This window comes from Bacillus rossius, chromosome 2 (assembly GCF_032445375.1).
Source record: "Bacillus rossius redtenbacheri isolate Brsri chromosome 2, Brsri_v3, whole genome shotgun sequence".
Taxonomy (NCBI): Eukaryota; Metazoa; Arthropoda; class Insecta; order Phasmatodea; family Bacillidae; genus Bacillus; species Bacillus rossius.
This window is the reverse complement of record NC_086331.1, coordinates 95,404,435-95,423,049: the sequence shown is the minus strand read 5'-3', so window position 1 is coordinate 95,423,049 and position 18,615 is coordinate 95,404,435. Positions and strand designations below refer to the sequence as shown.

The 18,615-nt window shown below is 35.5% G+C and overlaps 1 protein-coding gene across 2 annotated transcripts in view; it reads right to left on the bottom strand.

Annotated features, from left to right (window-relative positions):
• The window catches only part of LOC134529487 (contactin), a 137,935-nt gene that overhangs the window by 11,466 nt on the left and 107,854 nt on the right, over window positions 1–18,615 (bottom strand). For both annotated transcript variants that reach the window (XM_063363626.1, XM_063363625.1), the window contains 4 exons: window positions 17,646–17,822; window positions 17,208–17,393; window positions 11,928–12,096; window positions 8,195–8,328 (listed from right to left, as the gene is read on the bottom strand). In XM_063363626.1, coding sequence (XP_063219696.1) covers window positions 8,195–8,328; window positions 11,928–12,096; window positions 17,208–17,393; window positions 17,646–17,822 — 666 coding nt within the window. The remainder of the gene's footprint in view (window positions 1–8,194; window positions 8,329–11,927; window positions 12,097–17,207; window positions 17,394–17,645; window positions 17,823–18,615) is intronic.

Sequence of the window (18,615 nt, the reverse complement as noted above, 5' to 3'; positions counted from 1 at the left end):
TGTGAGTTAAGCTGGTCCAGCATGTGTGTAACCATGGAGGCATCGGGTAACAGCAAGTCGAGGCACTTTCCCCTAGTAACGTAGGTTCTTCAAATTCAAGTTCCAGTTTGAAATTGTTCTTTAGTTTACTGAGATTGGAAGGCAATGAGTCGCGCAGGGTCAAAGCAAAATTTGGTCTAGTCGGAGACTTGGGAGTTTTTTCAGGCGCTGCTTAGCAAGTGTAGCAACACATATGTACATATGTTTACGGATGCCATTTCGCAACATCTCAAGTTTCCTCAACTTAAAAGTAGTATACTTGAGTTTGTTTACCCACCACATGTCTTAGGATGCTGCAAGTGAGAGCTGGTGTTTCACTTACAACACCCTAAGGAGCAGCTGCTTGAGGTTTTTCAATTCTGTGGTTGCATTGTAAAGATCCAGGCTACAGCAGTCCTGACTTATTAAAGAGTTTTATTTAAGATTTATTATGTTGTCGGATCATATACAGTACTTGGTGTGGTTTTTTGATATCATATAAATACTGGCTTTTTATTATTTTGAGAAGTATTTGGGCATTTGCAACGTGTTTAATGATTATAAGTTACATGAGTTCATATTGTAAAAATTTTCTAATTTATTTAATTCCATTTAACTAAGACTTTTTAAGTTGCTGTTACCTATTTTGGTTGGTTAAGTTTTATGGAGGTTCACGTAATGTTCTTTTTGATTTTATTTTTTGCTATGGTTCTGTGTTTGAAAGCTAGCTGATACAATAGTTTGCCTGTTACATAAGCATTGGAGCGAGCACGAGAGTGAGAGAGAGTGAGAGAGTGAGAGAGCGAGAGAGAGAGGTACAAGCGCATGGGAAAGACTCACAATTTGGTTGAACTGCTGTACCCATGCTCCAGTATTGGCTGATATTTATTGTGCATTTTTGTCTTTTTTGGAAGAGAGAGGTAGCTATGGTGTCAGTAAGCTTTTGTAAGAGGTACCGAGAAGTCGCATGTCAGGCGGTGGCTCACATTTAACAAAGAATGTAGTGATGAGACAATTTTGAGGTTGTGGTAAGGGCTCTACCCTTTATATTTCAACCTTTTTTTGTATTCGGAAATTTTGGCCACAGTCGTCGGTAACAGACTAAAACAATAATAAAAGTAATTTTGTCACTGTTCCAAGGACGGAGTCCATCAGCTTGTACTGCGAGTTAGAAGCAAACACCGGATTTACTTGCGAACAGCATATAATTTTAATCATGTGATACTCATGAACAGTAAATTTGTGTTTTGGAACCAGTGCAGATGATTTGTGCAACCAGTTTGTAATTTTGACACATGTTCTTTTTTGTGGTCAGAATATGGCACCCACTGTGACTTGTGAATTATCACATCAATTTTGAGCAAGCCGGAAGTGTGGATTGTTACAGAATACGCAGGATATAAGTTGTGAAGGGGGAAGGAGGAATTAGTGTAATTAAGAATTAAGTTTAAATGGGAATATAAAATCAAGATTCTATTGTATGTAGACATAACATGCATGACTTCAAAAGGACTACTAATTTGTTGTGGTTGCTAGTCCTTGCCCATAACTTCTATCTCCCCCCCCCCTTCTCCCTCCCCCTCTTCCCAACAGGCCGGGGCCTGTTTTTCGCGTCGCTGAGTCGGAGACATTGGGGCAATTCATTGTTCCTGTTTGGAAGTACAGCATCGAAGTCTGGCTCGAGTGCTGTTGGGGCAAGAGAGTACTAGTTGGCAGATGTCCTGGTGGAAGAGACGACTCGATGAGCGAGCCTGGGACAGGACGCCCCACGAACTCTTAAGGCGAGTGGCCGGCCATATTTCACCCACATACTCGAGGGGTTCATTTGAAGTTGGTAGAGGTTTTGGGGGAAAATATTTGTGTTTGAGGTATTGTATATGAAAACGAAATGTTTGAGGATGTTATAATATTCTAAACAGTTGTTTCAGTTTTGTCCTCAAGTGATTTGAACATTTGTTTGCCTCAGATATTTTATTCTTAAAATATTACTCGCTTGGCTTAGTCTCATTTAATATATGCAAGTTTTTTTTTATTCCAGTCTTGCTATTGTAAATATTGGAGGCAATAAATATTTTAAACATAATTATTCACTTTGTTGATTTTTCAGAATAATAAGATTTCACTATATATTAAAGCTGATGTACGACTTGTTAGTAATAATCAAAATGTTTTTGTTGATAGGCACATTCTGTGTATGTCCTTGAACAAGTCAAGAAACAAAGAACATGTGCACACGACCAATTGAGTGCTCGAGATTTATCTGTTTGTCTTTGTTAACCATATATTTACAGATAATAAAATGTGTGACTCTCACAAGCCATTTCTTTGGTTTCGCTTGAACACAGCCCTTTCTCGTTTCTCCTCCTGGGGATTTGAACTTTTAAATTTTAACTTGGATGACATGATTAGAACTTTTAACTAGGAATGACAAAACTCAAATCTTTTTCTTTTGATATGTAATTTTGTTACCACATGCATGGCAAGTGAATGGTTTTCTACATAATTCTACATCTTTTTTATGATAATTATTAAATCCTGAAATTAACACATACAGATTCTAGCCACTGAAGCCCAATATTCAATTAAAACATTAAAAGGTATATGCAGAAGACTCCAAATTTGGCTCTTCCAGCATCAGCCATACCTGTTATGCCTCATGAATAGAGATGATGAAAAATCGTTTTAACGATATAGCCGCAAATAAATGCGACAAACCCGTTTACCAGCGATAAAATGTGATAAACTAACCAACTTGCGAAATTGCGCTACATACCTACTAAATAACCATTGTGTTATTTTGAGTTACTGGATTTTTTTCCGTCAGAGCACATGTTTTGTTTCCAAGAAGCTGCAACCGGCAAGGCACTAGGCAGCTCTCTCTGTGTGTGTGTGTGTGTGTGTGTGTGTGTGTTTGCGCGCGTGCAGCGATAAGCCAGCGGAAGTTGTCAAGGCCAACCAGTACAGTCTGCACTAAAGTGCTGTAAACACAACTCGTGTCCCGGGCGAGATGTACAATAAATTACTGTACGTACCGTATCTCTTTGCCTGTCACTCACGGACACGGCCGCTTCTATTTCTGGATATTTTCCTCGTTTCATCCTTCGAAATCTTTCGGAGCCTTCTGGATTATGTTTGGCTGCACCAGTCAGTACTTGACATTAGTTACTGCCGTATCTTATTTTCTCGCCGCCACATTTTTTCCGTTTCATTCGGCATACTTCACACCTTTCTGTTTGAAGTCAGCTGTATAACTTGTTATTTTCCTCATAAACACTACCCGGTAACTGTAAAACAAACTTCCCTTCCCCCCTCGCATTACTTACGAGCAAAAGAAAGTCTCACCCACCCCTCACCTTCCATTATTCAACATGCCACCCTCAAACTTCCCTTCCCCCCTCATATTCCTTACGAGCAAAAAAAAAGTCTCTCCCACCCCTCGCCGTCCATCATTCAACAAGCCACCCTCCGCCTCTCCTCCCTCCTCCTGCTGTGTGTCACAACAAACCACCCGCGTTCATTGTTATTGCCCTCATTGTCACTGACAGGAGGACAAGGATGACCGGGAATACCATTGAAACATGTTCAATGCTTTAATTTAATAATGAATTGTCATGAACATGTGTAATTTTTTTAGTGTGTCAAATTTCTCTGCTACAGTATGTTGTGTTACTAGTGATCAGAAACAACAATTTGTATGATTGATTGTCCCATGTAGCTGTATTTGCTATTTGTATTTTGATTCAATTCTTTATTAGTTTATTACTATATGTAATTACTATGTCAGTATTATTATATTATATTCCTATATTTTTAAAAAGCATTTTTTGAACAACGCATACTACAGGACTTAAAAAAATTATAAACGCTAATAAATGCTACAGAACAAAAAATAAATACTATAAAGTAGCTTTTTAAATGCTATTTTTCATCATCTCTACTCATGAAGATTAGGTGGGAGCAGGGGTGCAGAATATGTCCGATCGCGCGAACAATGTTCGGGGGAAATCAGGGCACCTTGGGGGAAATATTTGTTGAGAAAAAACACTGGAACATGTTTACATTACATGCAAAATTATTGCTGAACACTCAGGTCGTGTTATCACACACTACCCGTCAGTACAGTCCTAGTTTTACCATATAATAAATATATCTAATCATTACACTTTCATGACTACATAAACTTTAGGTCCCTCGATTCCAACCCGGTCTTATAAACAAACGTACATAACCTACCGTTTATTTTATCGCTTTATAGAACAGCGTATTGCGTGTGTTTAGTTTGCTTCTTATTAGTTTGTCTGGTAATCTTTGTTACCACTGACTTGTTTAATAATTAATATATCCGAGGTTGTATTTTTATTTATTTTTATTACGTGTACAACGCTCGGTTTTGTCTGGTTGATTGTCACACACGTAGATAAAAAAAAGTTACTACGCACAATCGTTGCCTGTGTGAAATGCAACGGTAGAATACATTTCACCCGGGATTTATTCTGAGATTAAAATTTCGTAAAATCTTAAATACTTTTCTCTGTGACCGATATATAAACAGTTTTAGCTACCTAGTAATGAATGGTCAAAAAAAACTAGCAGCTTGCATCTTTAGTACATGTGCGAGAAAAGAGAGCGGTGACGCTACGATGCAAGCAAGAGATTTCGATTTGATATTCTCGACATTCGCTTTAGAGATCGATAATAGTTCCGTAACAAGTAACAACTGTCTAACGATTTTTCGAGATAAAGACGTATCTGGCGTATCATTACGGTAAAATCAGTTGTTTTGTTGTTTTTTCGAAGTAATTTGAAAAATGTGGAGATATTTTGCAGTATATTACTCGCTCTGTGATTAGGCCTACACTGTGTGTTGTTTGCCGCGACCCGATTCTTAATGTAGGCCTATGTTGTGAATTTCTTCAAGGAAAACAATGTATACTTTCAAAAGTAAACAAGACGTAAACTGTGCATTTTGTGACTGGCGAGGGAGACGCGATAAGCTCACAAAGCACGTTTATAGTAAACATCCCAATGAAAAACCTAGAACTAAAGACCAAAGTAGTATTTCCACATTTGTAACAAACAAAACCGGCGATGCTGTAGAACTTTGTACCATTAATATGACTGAAAATGATTTCCCCTGTAATAGTAGCTGTGAACCTTCAAACAAAGTAAGAAAATTAGAAGACTCGTCTGTCATTCAAATTGAGGAAACACTGAGTCGGGAATCACCAGTTTCGTCTCGCACACAAGATGACAATGATGCTGTTGACGAAAAAAACTCTGCCGAGATCAGCAGTTAGCGACTATTTTCCAAACATTGTCTAGCCTTACTAACAAAGTTGATGTATTATTGAAACCAAATAAATCTGTGACGAAGGCCCGAGTCATTCCAACGTTAACACTCGATAATGAAGCATTTGAAACAAAAATTAAGTTACTTAGAGTTTGCAAAACAGTTCCAGAAATTTGTCAAATTATGCCTTGTTTAGTCGGCGGTACAACAACAATTCAATGTTCTCCATGTGTAGAACATTATAAATGTATTCCTAAGGAAGTAGCTATTCTAAAAACCAGCAGTTTTGGTATTTTTACTCTTCCAAGTGAAAAACAGTTGATGCAACCAACTCAGAGTACTGAGTTTCGAAATATGAAGACCCACATCATTGATCATTTAGAATCAAATGCACATAAGTGGTGTGTAAAGTTTTCTGAAACAACAGAAAAAATGAATGTGAAGGTGAACAAAGAACACGAAAAGGTGGGACTTATAGTTGCCAGGAGTGCTTACAGTGCAATCAAAGAAGGAAAGGGTGGCAAGTTTTTTGAACGTTTATTGAGTTTAAATGTTCTAAATGATGCTGATGTTGATGAACTTAATCATTCCACCGAATTTTTCAGGGAATACAGGAAAAATATATTCTTTACTATGAATGCAAAAATATGTGACTTTTTAAGTACAAAAAATCCAGTGACAAATCATCTTCCCCTTGTGTCAGTTACAGCGGACAAAATCACCAAACTACACCGAACATACCAGATAACATGTTTGGTTACACTTGTAGAGGGTGTTCAGACATGCATCGTGATTGATATCTCACCATGTGGTACCTCACACAAAGGTGTTGTTCTAGTTGAAAAACTGCAGTGTGCCCTTGAAAACTTTAAAATTAAGTTGAGTGAACAACTTAATGGAATGGCATTTGATGGCCAATATTTCGATCTTGGTGTGGACAAAAAATTAGTAAGCCTTTGTAAAGATGCCCATCATGACTTCTTTCTTCCTATGTGGGACTTAGCCCATAGGCTAGAGTGTGTTTTAAATGATGTTCGTAAAGTTCAGTCATTATCATGGCTCAACAATCAAGCTCAAACTGTAGGTCATTTAATGAAACACTACAATTGGGGTATTGGCTATGAAGAAATAATTGCTTTAGCAGATAAATTACAAGTGGCTGTTTTGAATCCAAAATCATTCCAGGAAACTTGTTTTGTTCAGAGTGAATTAAGAGTTTATCAAACATTCAAAAAATACTTCAAGTTGTTTTTTATAGACTTACAAAAGAAGCGCACTGAATGCATCAAGAAAGGCAACAATACTCAAGCCAAGGATTACTCATTGGAACTGAATAATTTTTCCAGTCCTAGTTTTATATATCAACTGCTTGGGACTATTGATATATTGGAGCTTGTAACAGAATTCAGCTGTACTTCTCAGAATGTAAACACTTGCATTTGGACAATCTTTGATTATTACAATTGCATGATAAACACAATGACATGGTAATGGAACTGAAACAAGGGTGCATAACTGAAAAAAACTTTCCATCTCTTGTAAAGGAAATTGACTCTTTAAAATGCCATGTATATCAAGACTGTCTGTTGGTTAATCCAGACTGTCTTAGATCAAGCCGTTCCCAGACTTCGCATCAGGAGGACGAAGCATCAAATGAAGAGTTTCAAACTTTCCAGAACAAAATTAGCAACTTTTTGTGTAACACTTCTTGAAAAACTTGCACTTAGAATTACTGAACCACCAATAGTAGAAAATATGAGGAAATGTTTTAGCAGCAAATACTTGACATGCCCTCCAGATACATCAGCTGTGCCTACAATTAAGGAATCTCTAGAAACTCTTGTTGCATGGGTCTATGAAAACAGAGGATGCAAGCTAGACAGTGAGGTTCTTTTTTCTCAACTTAATAGTTTGAGAAACAACCTTTTAAACACACCATTTTTCAAAAACGTCGATTCTTTAGAAGAAAATCAGAAACCAAAATTAATCGTTCAGGACAACACAGTAATAAAAGAAGCATTTACTAACCCTGATGTGTTTGCTCACATTCCTGAAATAATTTATCTGCTTGAGAACTGTATGAAAATATGTAGTGAAGCAGTTTGTGAATCAGTAGGATCAGTTATTGGGAACCACCTCCATAATCGGAATATTCATTTTGACACTCTGTTCCATGAAGTCTTTATTTCTTGGAATGGACCTCCAGTTCACAAGGCTTCACAGCTGTTAAAAGAATCTTTGGACAGGCATTTCCATGGTGGAAAGTACCATTTTACACGATTTTCTTCAGCATCTCGTCTCAAGGTGTACAACACTTCGAAGTTGATTGACAAACTTCACAAAGAGAGAGGAAGGCTGCCATTTCTCGGAGATGATTGACTTAAGAAAACAGTGCATGTTTTAATGTATTTTTCATAATGAAATTAAGTGTAAAATATGTAACAAAACTCAAATTTTAATGACGGTACATAATTTTAAACATAATTTAATTGTCCATTACCGTACACGAAAATTTACGCAGTTTTAGGGGAAATTTTGAATAAAATTATGGTGTTCTGGGGAAATATTGGTCCCTGTACATTTTCTGCACCCCTGGGTGGGAGTTTTGCAGATTGTTTGAACTTTAACTTCACAATACAGTAGCTGTTTTTTCCCACACCTCAGATGACATATGGATAATAAGTTTAGGACAACAGAATCAAAGATACAGGTTGCTACACAATAGTTGGGATTTTACTGTAAGTTTTAAATGTTATTGGTGATCAAAAAACAATTCATTAAGTAAAGATAGGTACTAAACTGCTGAATAAAGGGTTAATGAAGTAATCACACCAGAAAACAACTACCAATCCTCCAATAAAATGTTAAGAAATATGAAATTGATACCTTATAACCAATAAGAGGTTCCTCTTCCAAACTTGGGGCAACATACCGCCACACAACCCTTACTGTTGAAGGATCAACACCTATTACGTGAACAGATGATGGTGGATTCTGAGGAGCTTTTCTGTATGTTCGCTCTGCAAAAACACAAAGAAACTGACATTGGTAATCAACCTTTAACTGATTTTTTTTTTAGTGATGTAAATGATTAAACAAGATTTATAATGATAATAAATGGCAAAAGTGCAAAACATACGTGGAAGCAAACATATAAGAGAAAATAAATTCTTACAAATAATTCTCAGCCTGATTTTTAATTTGCTAAAATAATATGTATACAAGCAAGTTTTATGTACAAAACACAAAAAAAAATGCATCTTTTTTACATTTAATTTTTAGTTGTCTCTTAATAATATGGATTCAAAATTTATATAAAATGGTCTATAAACTTAATTTAAACAAATATAATTAACAAAACATACTGCTTAAGATAAATAAATATATACAGTAAGACTATTTAAGATACATTATAATTAAAAACAACACATTACTTAGTCTAAAAAGTCAAGCTCAAATAGTATAGATAATTTGAGAATGACGATTTCAAGGTAAATAAATTAAGGCTAAATTATTTTAGCTTGAATAAATTTGGTTGTTTTTTGGTTGGTAAATAATGTAAAGATATTTTAGTTTTTCTTTGGGGAGCGTAGGCTTAGTTGTGTTGTGTTTAAAAAGTCTAGAGTAGTAAAAATATCATAAAAATATACTGACTTTATACACGATAATATTTCTTGCAAAAGGAATATTACATGCGATATAATAAAAAGAATACAGTACAGGATACACAGTACAAATGTCATTATCTATATTTAACACAGTCAAGAAAATGAGTATCTGACTAGCCTAGTTGATCACTGGCTTGATTCTGTAATTCACCACAAGGTGCCTCAGTAGACTTTTATACAACTTGGTTCAAAAATATGCAGCCTTTTTTGTGATAACCATGCAGTAGAAAACTTAACCATCCTTCATCTTGGCTTATTGTATTTAAGCCATTTATGTATTATAATGTGCTACAGTTATTTGAAATTCTACTAACCATGTCACAAATGTTCCAGGGGATTAACTACATGTTCCTCACACTTTCTGCACTGGCACACTAAGCACCCATATGCCAAATACTTTCTTCAACCCAGCATATGCTGACGAGCCTCGGCCCGTAGTGGTTGTGATCATGTCTGTACAGGAGCAGTATGTATGTGTGCATTTTTAAACATCATATCAGATTTAACATCTATTATTCCAACGTGTATCAGCAGCAACCCCGGAGCCTCCACTTGGAGAAACTCTCAACAGGTAATGACCCTATCGCCTGTCTGCATGCCACGTAGTTACATCATACCTTAAGATTCCAACTGCATCTCGTGCTTGCAACAAGTTAGCACACTTTCCCATATCTTATTTTTTTACGCTAACTGATATCTGGGTAATAAATGTGCACACCTTATCACTGAGGAATTTGTGTTAGTGAGGCGGGAAGATAAGTACAATGCTCGCTGTGGTGTTTCTAGCGCGGTATCTCCTCCAAGGGGCGAGGCCCTTAAAGTTCCCATCTTCCACTTATCTCCCTAACCAGGCAGTAGGTGTCAAAATCAAATAGTAATTGGGCGTTTCCCTTTCCCACAATTATTTTCAGCTAATCACCTGCACAGTAAGCCAAATTAAAAAATTAAAGAGCAAGGTGATACAGTGGTAGGACACTGGTCTCGCTTTTTAGAGAAGCTTACTGAAACTCAAATAAATGAAATGCAAACAACTGTTAATCTTGACACCCATAAACAAACTAATGATTCCTACCTGGCCCAATCAACCATAGGCCACCATCCGATAAAGGGAGAAGTGTCTATATAAAATAAAACCTCTGCATACTACTAAAAATGCTGAAAAGATATTTCCTAAATACTTGGTTACTTTTCATAGGCAGAGGATACAATCATCACAGCATTGTACCTCAATCTGAAGTACATCAGGATGTGTTAATCAGCCTTCTACTATAAATAAATAACAAACGCACACACACACACACTTTTATCCCCAAAGTATTTTCTACTAGAATTCCTTTAATACTTAAAACACTTGGTAGTCGAAATTAAAGACCTCAAAAGCTACAAAAAAAATTGTAAAGCAAAGCACCATGTTAAAGAATTTCAATTTTATTAATACTTCCCAACAACAAACCATTAATTTGGTTATGGTAAAAAAAAAACAGTACATTCTACTGTAAAAAATTTTCAACACTAAGAAATATTTTAATTCAATTTTTGGATGGTTCGTAAAATATCCATGCTAAAGAACAGTATTTATGTGGCCAGACATACAATAATGCCAGATTACCATTTTTGTTTAAATAAATAATTTCTATAACCTACCAAAACTGTGGTGTTTGTTTTGACTGTTTTCAGGCCAGTTGCAATGCTAGTGCACTGGCGATTTGTGTGCTGTATGTTTATTTAAGTAACAATTGAAGCACTAAAAACTTCACCTTTGTTTGAGTTCTAAATACTTGCAATCATATATAATAAATTTCCAGCAACACGAGCTTGATTTTCTTTAGCTTACTTTCATATGCACCATTAACATTTACAGCCTCTAAATCAAGACGTCATTGCACAGCTAGGGTAAAGTATAACTAGTAAAATCAATTCTAGCTATTATTTCTATGCCAAGTATTATTTTGTAGTAATGAATGTAATCCTACCCTAAAATAAATTACTAACCATCTATATTTAAAATAGCATTTAAATATATTGGGTTAATGGAGTGATTTCATTTTTTATTTTCAACATATTTGACAGTTGTTTTAGCCACCTATTAAGGAATTTAGTCTATTAAATAACAGTTCATGGAAAACTTTCCTTCATTATCAAAAACTTCACTTTAACAAGTAATATTTTTAGCCCCTTTAAGGTTATTACAGTGAAACTTTACACTAACACCACTAAGAGAATTTTGTGTGAGCCTGTGTATGTATGTGCGCACTGAATATGTGTGTTTATGCGTGCAGATGCTAGCACATCTGTGGAGTAATATGACCACTATGAACAAGAACTTCTCTATTACTTTGTAAGTTTCAAGAAGTACCAATATAAAAATGTCAGTAGGATGAAAAGTTTTAAAATATTAAGTTAATGTATTTCACATTACTTTTGGCTTGACAACGAAATCCACCATATAATTCTCATTAAGCATTGAAACAACATGTGAAACTTAGAAAAATTCCTTGCCAATAACTAATCAATGAAAAAACAGTAATCATATACTAAGTGCTTATAAAAGATTATGCCCCTTGTTTTCCCTCTCATTTAAATAAAAAAAAAATTATGCATGGATTAAAAAAATCAGATCACAAAAGACTGGCTAAAATCTGACACTCATAATTTTTATATAAAATCCGATAATTTTATTTAAAATGCACAAAAATTGGCACTACACCCACACAAAAAAAAATTATTTTTGTATTTACTTTACTACCCATACCCACTTACAAGAATGATCAATATTAATTTAGAATGCATTCTTGTTCATAAAACGAATTCAACTTATTGTGATATTGTGACATTATAACAGTAGCTACCGATATTTAACATTAATAGCTACAACCACTGTAACCAAGTTAAACACATTCTCTACAGTTAAGCCATTTTAAGTCATGTTTTAATTTAAAGTCCATACTTACCAAGATACCGTTCACTTTCAGGACCCTCTCCGGCAGAATTGTATGCCATAACTTTTACATAATAATATGTATCTGGCTGCAGACCGACAATAACTGCCCATGAACGTGTGCTTCGGCTCAAGTAATAAGTAGCCTCTTCTTCACGACTATCTTTCCTCCAGTACTTCAACTACAACAATTCATAAACATAATGGTTTCAGTACAAATATTAGGACTTTTCTATATTTTTAAGTTAAGGGGAAACGTTTTGAAGCAGTTTATCTCAAAAGCAATAATAATCATACAGATAATAGCTACAAAATGTTGTCATTTCACTTATATCAACTAAATACTAAAAGTGAAAGATACAGGAAGGGTTTTATCCATACAAAGACCTAAATGATGGGATTTGGTGGGCTTCACATCACTTGGGTATTAACTCCAGGCTCAGCCAATAGCACAGAGAAACAACTACACAACCAATCTGGAGGATGCTTGTTTGTCATTGGTCATAAAGGGAGAGGGTTGAAAACAACAACTAATCAGCACGTTTTCATGAGGAAAGGAACAAACTGTAGTTTCAAAACATTGCAAATTTTTACCAGTGCTCTCTTTGTGTCAAGTTTTTTGCTGAGTTGTTCCTTTGTACTATCATTGTGTTTTTCAAAATTGTTTGCTGTTTTCAATATTAATTTCTTCCACTGTGCATTCAATTATTAACTATTTTGAATCAATTTTGTTGTTTACTGACTTAATTACTTCTGAGTTTTTTCGTAGTATTATGACAACAGTTAATCTCAACTTGTCTCCCATTTTATGTATTTATACACTGTCTGACAACAAAAAAAGTCCAAGTTTAACATTATTTCATACTTGTGCATACAAGTGATGATTGTGTAAATGATTAGAAAAACAATGAGAAATTGAGAGAAGCCGAATTGTGGGTTTGCACAAAGCCGAGTGGTCTTATTGTGCAAATAACCAACATATGAGGCTTCAGATCTCACAGCAACCCAATGTTGGAATCTGATGGCACCCAAGCAAGTTCCCATTGACTTTGTATTGGTTGGTAAGCATGACACATCCTGTAACATGGACTTTCTGCACATCCTGTGTCATCCTGCACCATGCCTCAATGCCATTCCATGCACTGGCTGCCCTAAACACATAAGCAAAAATAGCTGCATGGAGTGGTTCTTCAACACGGAGGCATGTGCATGTGATGGCTCCAAGAGGAGATGGCACATCATGCCAGTGTATGTAAAGCGAGCAACCTCACGTGCGCTTGGCACAACTTTCAGTTAACGCGAAAATGGTTTTCCGAGTGTGAGTAGACTTGTTTGAGACTTCACTGTTCCTGGATGTATAAAAGCATGCAACAGTTTGTGCCTCCAGTTGTAATTCGACCTGCAAGAAGATATTTTCGTTTCATCCTACCAAAGTGTATGTGAGCTTATGACCTAGCTTCAGCAGTGCCGAGTACAGTTACTGGGATGCTGAATATTTACGAACATATACAGAAACCTACTATGAAAGTGCTCAGCACTGGTGAATTTCGCTCATTCCTCTGTCCTACAAACACTCTCAGCAGCTGATAGATTGCTGTGAACCTCGACAATGTGCCATCTAACACATGAGAACACACAAGATCCTTCCAGCTAGCATCGAAGAAATAGTGGTTTCATTTGTACATGCAACACCAAACTGTACAGGTCAAGACTTGTTCCAACCTGTGTAGCTTTGCAGTATACAAGCCTTTTCTACTAATAAAAGTGTTACTAAGAAGGGGTTAGGTTGCCAGTATATTTTATTCTGAATTTATAATCATTTAATAATCATGTTTCTTCTGTCATCCTTTCAACTTTGTTTTGCTACTTATATTTACCTAATATTATGTGTAATGAGTTGTTTCTATTATTTATTTAAATTTGAATATTGTATTATAATTATATATTATGTTTTATTAGAATGCAGATGTTGCATAATGATTCTAGAACAAGGGACTGTGTCTGGGGTGATGTGTAAAAAGAGAGAGGCATAAGAGGCCTGTAAGTGCAAGTGAGAAAGAAACAGTGATTCCCCAGTAAGAGAGAGACAAAAGCTGGGATTCCCCACTGGTCGTGGGAACTAAGTGATAACTGCTGTCTCACGGTGTGGGAGAGAGAAAGAGAAGGTAAAGTCCCTGGCTTTATGGATATAAAAGTGTTTTCAATGTATGTCGCATATTCTTATTGGCTTGTGATTTGTAGTGTGAATGAAGCGTGTGTGTGATTGGTCGGTGAGGTCATGTGACTGCCCTCCCTGCGTGAAGGACACACTGTCATGATTTCACCAGTCGTCTGTCGATCGCTTCACAACGAGGGCGCGTTGGTGGCTTCTCGCCAAATATGTAGGAGAATTGCAGGATGGAAAATTTAACGTTGGTGGTCAGAGCCATGTCAAGTTTTAAGTTAACCTAATTGTTTTTATATTTTCATTCTGCCATTCTAATTAGAAATTGTGACCACCTTCGTCGGCATTTGGCTCAGGGCGAAATTCGGTTTCGCTGGGTGCGGCCCTGTTTATGAGGCCGCACTGATCTCGTGTACTTACAGTAAGATGTTACTGAAGGACTTAAGCTACGTTTGTTTTCTTTAATTTTCATCGGCCGAGCTGCGAGCATTTCTCGACAGGCGGATATACGTGTTGAATGAATGAACAAAATATTGAAAGTGATTGGATTCAGTTATTTCGTCTTTTGGACAATAAAACTCTCAAATGAAAAAGGAAGAAAATCTTTTTATTTCATATAACGAACTGTAGCACCTGTTACGACCTGCGATACATCTACGTAGATGCCTAACTGACAGAGAAAACACACTTCTCGTTATTGTTCTGTAAGTGATCATGTTCCAACAAGCACCGAGTCAAACATCATGTCGCAGCTGTAGTCACAGATGTTGCTGTCCATGTCAACTGAAATAGTCATCGCTGAGAGTATATCAGAGCATGACCAGTCTGATACCTGTGTTTCTGACCCTGAGGCCAGCGAAACACTTGGAACTGGAGTCGACAAGGCAGTCAGTGCAGTGTAAAAAAAACTCTTGTTGTAAAAACACTTAATGCCTTAACATGTATGCGTAATTTGTGTACTTTTTAAATAAATGTGTAAAATTTTATTTTATCTGTTTTATTTCTAGAGACTTAATGTACTTTCAACTTAACCTCTTAAAATATTATTTAACTATACACAAACAATTAATATATTCACTACTTTAACTTTCATTTTATACCAGCAACCATGGGTATATAAGTGAGGCCCAGACAATGGGACCCTCAGTCCTTCTCTAGCTGTGGTGCAGTGCACATTGGCTCTCTTCAGAATGTTTCCTGAGATTAGTTGGTGTTCAGTATTTCCAAAGTCTGCATCTTCTGTGGCAAGACATTAATAAACATATCTAGTGCAAAGTACCACTGTTCTTTTAATGAAATATAAAATTCTCGTGTGTGCGAAAAATGCAGTGTACGAATTAGTAGACCTGATAAAGTGAAAAGACATGCAAAGGACTCTCTTCACACTGCAGGAATACTGAAGATATAAAGAAATGTTAAAGAATTTAGTCATTTGCTTGATAGTACTTGTAGCAGAGAAAACTTTATGTAATAAATAATGTATGTAAAAATGTGTGTTTGTTTTTAATTTCTGCAACCTGGGGTTTTGATTTTTATGGTAAAATGTTAAATTGCAGTGAAATTTAATAAAATATATGTATATAACTTTAAACTAAATTTTACTTCTTTCATCAACAAAGCATCAAACCAAGGACAGGAATCGGTCAAATCAATCGGTATAGTAGCAAGTAATTTTTTTTTCGTGATTTTTGGAATTTTTAGGTTTATGATTACAGATTTTAAATACAGCGGCCAAAATGGCCGACAACATGGTGGATGCAAAATTATTTTTTTTTACATTTTTTAATTTTTCAGATTTGTTTGGATAGTTACGGACTTTCAATATGGTGTACATTACTTAATCTAAGAAGGCAGAATCCAATATAGTGGAAAGTTATAGAAAATCAAATATCAGAAGGTTCTAGAAAACACAATGGGGATGTGACATCATCCCAGATGGCGGAATCCAAGACGGTGGTTGTGACACAATTCAGAATGGCAAAATGTTCTAGATTCCAAGATCGTGGCTGAGACATAATTCAAAATGGCCAAATCCAAACTGGCTGTAGTCAAGGACATCCAAGATGGTGGGCATGATGTCAGAATCCATGTCAGAATCTCAGAATCCAATATGGCAGAAACCAAGATGGCATCTGGGATCAAGGTCAAAGTCATCCAAGATGGCCCCCATGACGAAACAATTCAAAATGGTGGACGGCTCATCTCAGGTCCTCCTGGTGAATCCTCTTGTTAGACATTAGTTATTCAAGATTACATAGCAAAAATTATAATACATGTATACAAATTAACAGTCACAATATCTAACAACTTGTTGCAGGGTAGAAATTTGAAAACTTGAAAAAAAAAATTGCCTACAACTCAAAAAGTTACTAATAAACTAAATCCTTGCACTACAACCATTTTGGTTATATAACTAAGACCTTAAATTGCAGTTGCATGATTTTTGTAAATCTAAGTTAAATCTTCGACTTTGATTCAAACTGAAAAAAAAAGTTTTTGTAAACCCCTATTAAGTGCACAGCTGTAGGACGTCAAACCAGACAGAATTGACGTGAATCACTTTTGTGTTGCCCACAGCCACACACAGGCTGGGCTTTGGTGCCATAACCATTTGAGTTAGCCATTAAAATTATGCACAGCATTCTGTCAATGTTTAAATCAAATGGAAGAGGGTCGAGCCTGAGCCATTTACAAAATTTGGTAAGTTGATGTGGAATGACCCAGCTGAAACAGTGGGAGAGAGCAGTAACAGACTGCAATGGTGAGGGAAATAAGAAATATAAGAGAAAACCAACCAAATCACTGCAATTTCTGCCATGCATCATGTTAACTTCTAAAAACTTCTGGTTTGACCCTGCTGGGAATCAAATTGGGATATGCCTTGGTGTGAGGCGAGTGATCTGACCCATCAAACATCAAAATGAAGAATTATAGGTCAGTTTCCTCATCAAAAATTACAAAAAATGATTTTTAAAAAGCTGGAATAATCTACTAATGTTATAGCTGTAACTTTATGGGTAGGTTAGTGGAGTACATGATATCAAAAGATAACTGCAATGCCATTTTAAAAGGTATTTCTTCAAAACCCCTTTAACCTATGGAACTTTTCCTATGAATGAGAGTACTCACCCTGTGACCAATAAGTTTTCCTCGTATCTTTTCCCTTGTCTGATCTATGGGCAACCAGCTCACATTTAAAGCTGTTGAATTGTACGACAAAGCAGCCACTTGAACAGGTGCCACCTGGGGCATATCTTCTGCACTGTAAATCGTAACAATTTCAGATTCTGGACCACTTGAGACTTCATTTATTGCCTGCAAATTAAACCAAACACTGTGATAATAGTACATGTCATATTAAACATTCATAAGTAGTGGTAAAAAGTTTATAAGGTTAAGATCAGGGTATATCATTTGATCAAACTCTAATTTAATCAAAGTAGTTGACCTTAGTTTATTCTTCATACTACTTCTCCAGTCTTTAAACAAATTTTATGTCTGTGACAATCAATATTTAATTATTTAACCATAGGTCAAATTTGATTATTTAACCATGCTTTCAATTACCTGAACTTTGACATCATATTTGGTGTAGTAAAATTCATGTTGAATGTGGACCACAAACAGGCCAATATTTCCATACTCCTTCAGAACAAGTGTCTTAAATTCAATTTCATTATCTTTTCTTCTCCAAAATATCTTGTAGTGTATACCAGGCCCATTTTGATCTTGTGGTTTCAATGGCTATAAAAATATAATAATTTATTAACATAACTTGGAAAATGCAACCACAAAACTAAGCAGTCAGATTTTCTTTAATAAGTATACAAACAAACTAGTAGAAATAGATTAACACATTTACGGCATGTATATACTTAAAATGCTAGCATAAATTTAATCATTAGCAGCTGACATGTCAATAAATTGCCCTTATAAAAATTACCTCCATTTCCCTTCCTGCATGTTTAACAGTGACTTCTTGGTGAAAATAACACTGTAAGATACAGAATGTCTACAAAATCTGAACCAATTTCAGGACTCTTACATAACCTTTTAATGAAACTTCTGTACAACTATTTTTATTATCCCAGAATTATTTTTATCCATATTAAAAAGACAAACATTAAACTTGAACAAATATGTTATTAACTTCTATTTACTGAAACAAGTCAATTTCAATGTTATAAAACTAAAACCTTTTCAGTATGCCTGTGCGAACATTCGAATTTTCAAATACGAATAATAAACTATTCGTATTGGATTTGACCTCAAATACTAACACTTCAAAATAATGAATATTCATTTGTTTACGAATACCTTACATAGCATATATTGTGAGTTTGTCATATAATGTTTACTGATGAGATTAAGTCATTTGTGCGATATACTCTTCTTTGATGTTTAATGGGACTTCATAATAAACATGAACAATAAGCAACATTTTAAACATACAAGTATTCAAAGTTTTTTTGCTTCTGTCTCGCTAAACAGTAATGGAAAAAATCAAGTAAACAATTCAAAACACATCATATTTGTC